The 12,019-nt window shown below is 31.3% G+C and overlaps 1 protein-coding gene across 2 annotated transcripts in view; it reads right to left on the reverse strand.

Moving 5' to 3' along the window:
* The window catches only part of stra6 (signaling receptor and transporter of retinol STRA6), a 38,999-nt gene extending 27,993 nt beyond the window's left edge, over positions 1 to 11,006 (reverse strand). The window contains exons 1-4 of one of the 2 annotated variants that reach the window (XM_073831814.1): positions 10,850 to 11,003; positions 4,309 to 4,488; positions 4,125 to 4,213; positions 1,810 to 1,876 (exon numbers count right to left, since the gene is read on the reverse strand). In XM_073831814.1, the coding sequence (XP_073687915.1) occupies positions 1,810 to 1,876; positions 4,125 to 4,204 (147 nt within the window). In that variant the 5' untranslated portion in view covers positions 4,205 to 4,213; positions 4,309 to 4,488; positions 10,850 to 11,003. Of the gene's footprint in view, positions 1 to 1,809; positions 1,877 to 4,124; positions 4,214 to 4,308; positions 4,489 to 10,849 lie in introns of both variants that reach the window. The other variant, XM_073831815.1, reaches the window with a different exon arrangement.
* Between the last annotated feature and the right edge of the window lie 1,013 nt (positions 11,007 to 12,019).

The following is a 12,019-nucleotide window of genomic DNA, read 5'->3' on the forward strand; positions in this document are numbered from 1 at the left end:
CATAGTCAATTAGCATGAGGGTTTTTGTATGGATCAAAGAAAAGAAAAGTGCCAGGAACTCAGTGGGAAGTGACAACAAATGATAGGAGCGTGTTTGAAATGTTGTTCAAACTTTTTATACAAAATTACGATAACAATAGCATGATATCATGTAAATGCTTTTTTTTGCAGTGGTCAATGTAGAGATTAGCATGGTTATAGTTTACTAAAACTAAAATCATTAAAAAAAAAATAAAAATAAAATTTAATAATAACCTTACGGAAATAAAATATAAAAAAATATATATATTTTAATTTCAGCTAGTTGCCCAGTCAATTAAAACGTACATAAAAATGGCTAAAAAAATATATAGACTTTATTTTAAAACGGACTAAAATGACAATAAAAACAGAAAAAAAAAAAAAAAAAAAAAAAAAAAAACAAATTCAAAATTTTAATAAAAACTATAATAGTATATCAACGATACTGAAATAACACGGGAGACTAGAATTCATAGATGCTGGTATGGGGTCTTAAAATAAAATTAAGATAAAAATAAAAACAAACTAACAATTGATAAATAATATATAAAAATAAATAAATAATACTAAAGTAACACTTTTTCTACATCTTAAAATTAAAATAATAATAATAATAATAATAATAATAATAATAACAACAACAACAATAACAACAACAACAACAAACTTTTTCCACATGTCCTAAAATAAAAATTAAGGTGATTATTATTATTATTATTATTATTATAAGTGGGTGAATAAATAAAATACATAATACTAAAATGCCTCTGGAAACTGGGATTTGTAGATATTTCTATGGGATTTTTCCATGTCTTAAAATAAAAAAATAAGGTAAAGAAATACATAAATGATACTAAAGTAACACTGGAAACTGGGATTTGTAGATATTTCTGTAAATATTATAGAAATTATTTTTTTTTATTTCTATAAAAAATGATAATAATAATAATAATAATAATAATAATAATTATTATTATTATTATTATTATTATTATTATTAAACAAACAAACAACGTAACATGACTTTCCACATGTCTTAAAATAAAAATTAAGGTGATAATAATAAATATAATAAATTATAATAAGTGGGTGAATAAATAAATAAATAAATGATACGAAAATAGCACTGGAAACTGGGATTTGTATATTTCTATGGGTTTTTTCCAATTCTTAAAATAAAAATTAATATAATAATAAACAAACAAACAACGAAACGAATGACTTTTTTCACGTCTTAAAAAAAATTAAGGTGATAATATTAATAAGTGGGTGAATGAATAAATAAACAAATAAATAAAATAAATAAATAAATACTAATGTAACACTGGAGACTGGGATTTGTAGATATTGCCATGAGATTTTTCCACGTCTTATATAAAATAAAATAATAATAAAAATAATAAGTGGGTGAATAAATAAAAATAAATATTAATTTATTATTTTAATGATCCAAAATATTTGACAAATTACTTACTTAAAATTCAAAACAATTTTAAAACAGAAACAGTTTATTATCCATTGACATGCTATTTCTAGATTTCTGGGTTTTGACACAAAGGTGCTTCTTAAGAGATCCAAATACTGTCTGCTTAACCATTCTGGCCAATGCCAGAAAGTACCACTAATACTTTGATATATACCACAGTACTAACTGATTACAATAGTCCAAGTACTCAAACATACTGAATATTAGACAAGGCAACATAGAGAAAGAACGGAAGATAAAGACAGAAAAGAGGAAATTAGTAACACAAAGAAACCAGTATGTTTCACTGGAAGGGAACTCACAGATATTGCAGCAATGCATATGTGGAAGAGGCCTTCATCAGCTGTGGGGTCACATGGTGGGATAACTCTGAAAATTTCACAAACACAGAGTATTTATGATAAGCTTGTGAGATTCAGGCCGATTACATAGCCTGCACACGCTCCCTTCCTCCCCTCCGTTCCCAAGCAATCGAGCATTACTAACAAGAGCACTTCTACTGAACCTTTTCAAGTGCAGATTATTCATTTAAACCCATTGTTGAAAGTAATGTGACTGACGTGAAACACCAGCACACGACCTCGCTCATGCTACTGAGCAAACTGAAATGCTGGGACGGACTTACGACAACTAAAGTCCACGATAAAAGAAACTCAGAGATGAATGAAAAGATCCTGATTGTGTTTGGTTTGAGAAAGTCTTGGATGAGGTGAAACCTTAGATTCACAGTTTGGTGTCTTGTTACCTAAAATCCAGCCGAAAAGTCTCTTGCATATGTGAAAAGAATCAAAGACGAGATCAAAGTCAGAAAATCTCGGCATGAATCGCAGTGATGGATGTGCATATCATGTTCAGCAGAAATATAATCAGATGTGTTTGCACACCTGTAGACTTACCGTATAAGAACCGTATAAATGTTCTGGGTAGTGCAATATGGGATGGCAACGGACTATAAGATGAGCAGCAATAAAGATAATATCTAATGAATATCTGATGACCTTAACTAGATTATCTAGCTGAAACCACACAAGTTAATATCTGAACCCAGAGAACCCATAAATGCATCTATTTCTGATGTATTTCTTGATATTTATTTAAATGAACTGTAAACTGCAATAATATAAATACACAATTACATATATACATATATATTTAAAATGTGTAATAAATATGTTAAATATTTGTAATTTTGTATGTGTGTTATTATACAAGATTGCAAGCTTACAATAAATCCCAACAAAGTTGATTGAATTTTTACAAATATCTTTGTATTTATATATTTTTGTTAAATATATATTTTTTATTTTTAGCTTTTTTTTAAATTAATATAAATAATAAATATTAATACACATAAGAATGTTATTTATTAATTGTATAAATGTGTATTTTTTTAATTCATGTTTCCCACTTACAATGAATCCCAACAAAGTTTATTGAATTTTAAAAATATTTTTGTATTTATATATTTTTTGTTAAATATATTTTATTTATTTATTTTTTAAATTAATATAAATAAACATTAAGACACATTTTAAACACACACTTCTGCTATTTTTTTTATGTTATTTATTGTTTAATTGTATAAACGTGTTATTTTTTTTCCACTTACAATGAATCCCAACAAATTTTGATTGAATTTTTACAAATATTTTTATTTATTTTTTGTTAAATATATACATTTTAATTTTTCGTTATACACACATTTTAAACACACACACACACATTTATATTTTTTAATACATTTTTGTTATTTATATTTATTTGTTACAAACATTTTTATTTTTTATTAATATAAATATCACATATTAATAGACATTTTAAATACACACACGCCATTTTTAATGTTATTTATTGTTTGTCAAGTTATAGAAGTATAATCTATTATAAATGTGTAACTTTATTCATTTTTTTTTACTTACAATGAATCCCAACAAAGTTTTAATCGAATGTTTAATTGAATTGAATTCTTTAGAACATTTTAAATATATATTTAACAAAAATATATATTTATTTAATTTTATTCCACACACATACATATATAGCCATTTATAAATTAACGTATTTAAAATATATATAAACATTTATATTTTTTCTAATATTTGTTATTTATTATTAGTCATGTGTCAAGTGATTTTTTTATTCTTTTTTTCCCCACTTACAATGAATCACAACAAAGTTTAGATTGAAATTTTACAATATTTTTTACATCTTTTAAATGTTAAATGTATATATTTCTATGTTTTGTTTTTTAAAATATAAAAAAAAATACACATTTTAAACATAAAATAGATATAAAAAATAAATATATGTTAAATAAAAAAAATGTTTATGTAAGATTGTAAGCTGTAACATTTTAATATATAAACTATAAAACGTCAATTATAAAAACAAAATGTTACATTTAACTATATACTGTGTGTGTGTGTGTGTGTATATATATATATATATATATATATATATATATATATATATATTTTTTTTTTTTTTTTTTTTTTTTACATTATACGTTAAATTATTAAGATGCAAAATATATTACAAATCAAGGTGATTTTTAAATATTTATTTCCACTTACAAAGATACATAAACATTCATAAAACACAAATTAAGAGTACTTACTCGACAGGAGCTTTGGTCGGCACTGCATTTTCGTACCAGTCCGAGTAGTCGTAGTCGTCTTTCACCTTTTCAGCACTCATGGTGCCAACCTACAGAAGAAACACAAGTTTCAGTGAGCTCCAATAACTCAGAGAGCAGCCGAAATCAGTCCTCTGCACTCCTGTGGGACACAAAACGCCCTAACTGTTCAGTTCTTGTCCCTAAAGTCTCCTTCTCTCCTCCTTTCTGGCCCCCTTGTTCAGATGCCCTGTTGCGGCCGAGAGCTGTGAGGAGCAATGTGACGGGTCCCTTTCTGTAGCATGCCAACCCAAAACGTCTTTACTTCAGCTTGGATCTCCTTTTCAGATGGGGGATTACCACCTCTCTGGAAACCAGGAGAGAGAGAAAAGCAATGGAGAGAGAGCGAGAGAGAGAGAGAGAGAAAGAAGGGGGTGTGAAAGCAATCCAGACAGAAGTTTTCCAGATAGGGCTGGCCGATCTCTCCTGCCACCTGTGGATCAGAGAGATTAGGTGGACTTCCAAGGCCAGTCCTGTGGCTGGTATTGAGAGTCTGAATGAAAGCCGGACTTATAAAACTGAGTCAAACAGGCTGGAACTGTGTGGGGGCCGAATGCTGACATCTTCCACTATGATAACAGGGAAATTTATGTGAGTGAGCGATGTTCCGGTTATCAGGTGGAGATTCCCAATGGTGACTCAAAGTGTGAGGTATAAGGAAGTCATTTCCATGAAGCACACACACGTATTGACACACGCGTGAAGAATCAAATCAGATGCACTACAGGTTACACTTTCTATAGTGTTTTTATTTTGTTACAACGGCAGAATTTTATCTTCAAAAGATAAAACGATTAAGATAAGTTTTTCGAACTGATATTCTAACACAATCTCTGATAGTTTAAACTTAAACAGAGTTTGTAAGATGCGATGCGTTGGTTTGAGACCACATTTATGATATTAAACAAGCAGAACACCTTTGCAACCAGCTAACAACATGCTTAAAATCACTCAAAACACCTGGTAACTTGCCAAGGTGTTCATACAAATATGATGCTTTTCACGCTACAAGATGTTAAGTGATGGACTGGAGTGGTGTGGATTGCGGGGATTATTGTGATTTTTTTATTAGCCGTTTGAAGTCTAAATCTGATGGCACCCATTCACTGCAGAGGATCCATTGGTGAGCAAGTGAAGTAATTAGGGCCCTATAAAACCCCCCAAAAAATTAGTAAATTTGAATTTTTTTTTGTGTAATTTTAATATAATATAATATAATATATATATATATATATATATATATATATATATATATATATATTTATTTTATACACACACACACACACACACACACACACACACGCATATCAATATTTAAGAAGAATATGGCATGTTTATATATAATATATATATATAGTTTGTATATAATAATAATTATAGTAATGAAAATATATACACATGTGAATATTTACTTTTTGCGTGTGTCTTTATCTATAGACATAATAAATATGCACAGTACACACTTTTCCCAAATTCTGCTTTTTAATACTTTTCTAAATTCCATTTTAATGATTTTATTAAATATTAATAATTTAAAGCATCTAATTATTTTATTTTTTAGAAAAATGTATATATTTTTTTTCCAGATATACTGTGTTGTGTATTTTCATTTGTCTGAAAAATGAATTCTAGTAAATATCTCGAAAGTAATGATTTTAACAATTTTATTTAGTGCTGTCAAATGAATAATCGATTAATCGCATCCAAAATAAAAGTTTGTGTACATAATGTGTGTGCATAAGGTGTATATTTATTATGCATATATAAACACACACACGCATGTATAGATTTAAAAAAAATATGTTTATATATTAAATATATAATAAAGTATATTAATATATACACATGTAAATATTTTCAAAATATATACTGTGTGTCTTTATACATACATAATAAATATACACAGTACACACATACATTATATAAACAAAAAAAAAATACTTTGGATTCGATTAATCACGATTCACTGATCTTATTAGTACTATAATTACATTAAGTAACATTTCTGTCAACATTTCTTAGTTAAACTTTTATTTTGACGAGTTGCTGTGAAACCTTCAGGTTTCTGTTTGTATATGATATGACATAGTTTTTCAGTAAAATGCTCATTAAATGACTCTCAGAGTAGTTCTAGTGATCGTTTATGGTTTAAAAACCACACGTCTGCACCATTCTTTCACACAAAGACACACAGAACATGCAGGATTCACATTTAAATAGTATTGTTGCAGTATAGTATTCACTGACACTAGTCTATACAGTGTTTTGACTTAAGCGTACTGACCTACTTTTGATTTATGCATCCAAAATTCAGCAATTTACGTGACATTCTGCGTTATGAAGTATATTCCATTTTTATGATTGGATAATAAAAATTTTGCTTCGCGAAAATCATAGGATCCTATGCAATGCTAAATTTATCCAAATCTATTCCCATTTAGAAATAAACTCATCTACATCATGGATGGCCTCAAGGTGAGTACATTTTAAGAACATTTTTGGGTGAACTGTTCCTTTAAGATGCATTGCCACTCCCCCTTGCTACACCCACCAACTGACCACGCCCCCTTCATTACTATGACTAAACTTGGAGGTTTTTGCAACCTTCAGCTGCATTGTTGCCCTCATTATGAAGGGATTACAGCCAAAGATGGTTAAGAAAAGTTACAAAAATCCATTTATAACAATGCCGAGAACTTGGGAAAGGGCAAAAACAATCCGCAGACAAAGCAAAGCAGGATTTACAAATAAAGGTCGGAGAACAAAGAATGCTTTGAAGAGCTCTGATTACATCATGGAAATGTGCCTGAAAGTTTGCTTATACCTGGTTTGGAGAAGGTCAACGGTTTGTTGCATCAAACACCTTTGTGTGGAAGGTTCTGACGCATCTAATTTCCAAAAACGTTGACGATGAATTATAAAACCTACCTGGATCTACCTGGTGTTTGCCTATCCTATCTTTCCTCTCCAATTTCAAACCAAAAAAAGACACAGTGCACCATTCACTTCAGACATGAAACCATCTCACCGCTCGATTTATTTTCATAATGAGTCAGGCTGACACATGTAGAAGCTTGATCTGTGTAATATCCCTCCTACAGCTACATTCACACCGTTACACACTGGACTGATGCTATCGTAACAAAGACCCCAACAGAATTACACTGCGAATCCTATCAATATCATGGACCACCGTTGTGGGTGGCCTTTGAAATGTGTAGATTCATTCTGGCATGGTTAAACCTAAATGGGATCCTGTCAGTGTCCACAGGAGCTTTCGACAAGGAGGAAACTGATTAAGGAGGGAACACCATTGAGCACACAGCCCAAGATGGATGCTGCCTGTAATGACTTCATATGAGCCACCATCACTCAAGGGCTCTAGGGACGACCTCCAGTCACCATTTAGCAAGAAAACAGTCTCCATGGTGCCCTACCATTGACAGTGAGGCTTTTAGTGGAGGATAAAGGTCAGGTGACAACAGAGACTGCCATTGCATTAGCTGACAGTGAATTTCTAAGTATATGTGAAGAAGAGACGCAATTGGAGTTAATGAAGATAAAGTATATGAAATATGAATGAATACTACACACGTTCATACTACATAACACACTTTTGTAGCAGTCAAGAAGTAATTATTCCTTCAGAATGAGTATGTACTCAAAAAAAAAAAGCAATTTTGGACGCAGCCAGTCAGCATTGATGATATTCGTTGAATTGTATTAAATTAACACAGTTGAGGTCAAAAGTTTACATACAAGGTATATACATACTATGTTGTTACCTGAATGATCCACAGCTGGGTTTTTGTTTTGTTGTTTTTGTTTAGTGATAGTTGTTTAAGAGTCCCTTGTTTGTCCTAAACAGTTAAACTGCCCACTGTTCTTCAGAAAAATCCTTTAGGTCCCACAAACTCTTGGGTTTTTTAGCATTTTGGTGTTTTGAACCCTTTCCAACAATGACTATATGATTTTGAGATCCATCTTTTCACACTGAGGACAACTGAGGGACTTATTTTGTCTTCTGGGAAACATGCAAGTATCTTCTGCAACTTCTGAAGGGCAGTACTAAATGAAAAGAAATATGATATTTAGGCAAAATAAGAAAAATGTACACAATTCCATTCTGTTCAAAAGTTTTCACCCTCCGGCTCTTAACGCAACGTTTTTAAGCATCAGTGAGTGTTTGAACCTTCTGTAATAGTTGCATATGAGTCCCTCAGTTGTCCTCAGTGTGAAAAGATGGACCTTGAAATCACACAGTCATTGTTGGAAAGGGTTCAAATACACAAAAATGCTGAAAAACCAAAGAATTTGTGGGACCTGAAGGATTTTAACTGTTCAGGACAAACAAGGGACTCATGAACAACTATCACTAAACAAAAAAACACAGCTGTGGATTATTCAGGTAACAACACAGCATTAAGAATCAAGTGCATGTAAACGTTTGAACGGCGTCATTTTTATAAATTCAACTATCATTTACTCTTGTGGACTAATTGTAAACATCTTTAATTTGAAATGTTTTATTCAGGTCAGTACTAAATAAAAAAAATATTATATTAAAATATTATTAACACCCCGGAGCCATGTATAGTACTTTTATGATGGATCGATTAACTATATTGGACTTCAAAATATCAACACCCATTCACTACCCTTATAAAGCTTGAAAGAGCCAGGATGTTTTTTTTTTTTTTTTAATATAACTCTCAGATTGTATTTGTCTGAAAGAAGTTATAACTTACCCAGGATGGCTTAAGCATGAGTAAATGGGGTAATTATCATTTTTGGGTGAACCGTTCCTTTAAAGCTAAATATTATACAGCAAATTTCAACTGCTTGACTACACCTGTCAAATCATTAAAATTTAATTTATGATTTATAATGAACAAAATATGCGTGGCATAAATTAAAAGCTACAATAAATCAACTTTTCTTATGGTCTGTTTTGTTCTCTGTCAAAACGCAGTTTGCAAAACTAAACAAGCTGACGCCACAGCGCTAGGGCGTTGCTAAGGTTTTCTGAGAGGCTTTTAGCATGTTGCTAAGGTGTGATGTCTGGTTACTGTCCCAAGCGCCAAAAAAAAAAACAAGGTTTGGAGAGTTTCTCAACATTTCCTCGACGAAAATCGTGAGTTTGATCGCTTTTAAGCGAAGTAACAGTACTTTGTCATCATGTCTGTATCACAGTGAATGTGTTTAGCCGTGTCTAAGTTTTAAGAGGTTTAGTTCAGAATGTGTGAACTAACTGTTAGTCAGACGCCACTAACTAGTTCTTCCTGAGGAGCAAGCGTAAGGTGCAAGTGGTTTATTACACTCCAAAATATCCTTAATTTGCTTTGGTTAACATGGGCATTGTGTTGGTTAGCTTATGTAAAGGATTTTTATGAATGAAGTACGCCGTTAAGTGTTTTTACTACTATTTTTCAATGACACTTATGAAAAGCAAAATATTTTGATAACTCACCGCCTCCTGACATAAGTTAAAAACGCTGGCATGACCGACGCACACACCTGACCTTCACGCATAATTATGGATGTTTGCATGAACTGATCCATCACACCGTGCATTTTTAATCATGACTCGTGTCCAATTATATACTAGAGACAATCGATAATTTAATCATGCAGCTGGCTTATCGAGGTTTATGATGTATAAGGACGTGCTTGTCTGTTAAATATGTGTATATTTGCGTTGCATTATTTTTTTCAATATCCTACTTTATTTACTTTATTTTCTGTTTTATTTATTTATTTAATTTTTTAAAAATATATTTCCCAATAGTTTCCAAAACTTGTTTTAACATTACGTGTCAATTAAAAAAATACAATTGTGACTCTGGACCACAAAACCAGTCGTACATTAAGTAGCACGAGTATATTTGTAGCAACAGCCAAAAATACATTGTATTATACACTTCACATTTGTCAATTATGGCAAATATCTATAGGATATTAAGTAAAGATGATGTTCCATGAAGATATTTTGTACATTTCCTTCCATAAATATGTGACCCTGGCCCACTAAACCAGTCAAAAGGTTAAATTTTACGAAACTGAGATGTATACATAATATGAAAGCTCAATAAATAAGCTTTTTATTGATATATGGTTTGTTAGGATAGGACAATATTTGGCAATTTTGGCAATATTTGAAAATCTGGAATCTGAGGGTGCAAAAAAATCAAAATACTGAGAAAATCATCTTTAAAGTTTTCCAAATTAAGTTCTTAACAATGCATATTACTAATCAAAAATTACATTTTGATATATTTATAGTAGGAATTTTACAAAAAATCTTCATGGAACATGATCTTTACTTAATTTCTTAATGATTTTTGGCATAAAAGAAAAATCAATAATTTTGACCCATACCATGTATTTTTGGCTATTGCTACAAATATACCCCAGCAACTTAAGACTGGTTTGGTGGTCCAGGGTCACATACATCAAAACTTAATTTTTGATTAGTAATATGCATTATGAAGAGATAGTTGTATCTCGGCCAAATGTTGTCCTATCCTAACAAACCATACATCAATGGAAAGCTACTTTCAGGATGATGCATACATTTTAATTAAAAAAACTGACCCTTATAATTGGTTTTGTGGTCAGGGGTCACAATTAAATCATAAAAATGGAAACAATTTAATCAAAAACCTTACCTTGATTCCAAGAGATCCCAAAGTTAACTCCCACCTTGAGACCCTTTGCAGTATGCAAATTCCTCTATATTCAGTACGTTTCTTCAGGAAAGGGGATTTTTAGGTATCACACACTTGTGTTACCTACTTCACAGCTTTGCAGTAACCATATGTTCAGTGTTATGAATACGTTTTGCATGAACGCTGCATGCTGTCTCTGCAGACTTTGACCCTTTTTTGCAGTGGCCACAATATCTAGGTAACGAACTTGGGAAAGAAAAAAGACAAGGAAAGCGCTGTTGTAAGATAGGACACCTCCTGGCTGAAGTTCAAAGCAGTGGCCTTTGATCACTGATACGAGACATCAAGGGAAGCTGATACATTTTTTGCTCTGCATTTACATAGTAAAGGAGCAAAGTGTTCTGTAATGGAATCCAAACCATATAAAACATTTGTATTTTATTGCTGAACACACCAATGCACACATGCATTGCATGCTTATCACAGAAACATGGACAAGCAGATTGGCCTTCTGACTTTAGCTTTAGCAACAGAATAAAACTGACATATGTGCTATATGTTCTATATGCAGTGCAGTGCTATAATTGGATTCTAATTAACAGAATGTTTCTCACTATGTTTGTTTTTGTTTTTCTTCTCATGCAGTGAGAATGGATCAGGATTGAAGAAATGGAGCTGGATTTTATTTTTGAGGTGGTGACTGTGCAGTTTAATCAGGTTGGTGAGAATCCTCTACCAGAAAATTGTGCCTCTTGGGTCTGTCTGAGATTGTTGGAGATTATTTGGAGGGAAATTCAGTCTGTACTGATACTATCACACAGGCCAGTTTGATTAAGGTTTATTATTTCACACGCAACAAGTTGGTCTCACTTTACTTAAAGGTAGGCCAGTTTTATAGCCCCAATTGTTTTGATGATAACATGATGATAGCATTTGTGAGTCAATGACATTATGCAATTTTTTCGCCCTATTTATTATTTTGTTCTCAAATACATTAAAAATGACACATGTATGTATCATGAATTAAATGCACAACTGCTATGTTTTTAATTTTTTGAATTATAATCAATATTAGTATATATACAAAATGGGTCAAAAGTTTTTGAACAGTAAGAAGTCTCTTCTGCTCGCCAAGCCTGCATTTATTTGATCCAAAGCACAGCAAAACAG

The sequence above is a fragment of the Garra rufa genome, chromosome 25 (assembly GCF_049309525.1).
Source record: "Garra rufa chromosome 25, GarRuf1.0, whole genome shotgun sequence".
In the NCBI taxonomy this organism is placed as follows: domain Eukaryota; kingdom Metazoa; phylum Chordata; class Actinopteri; order Cypriniformes; family Cyprinidae; genus Garra; species Garra rufa.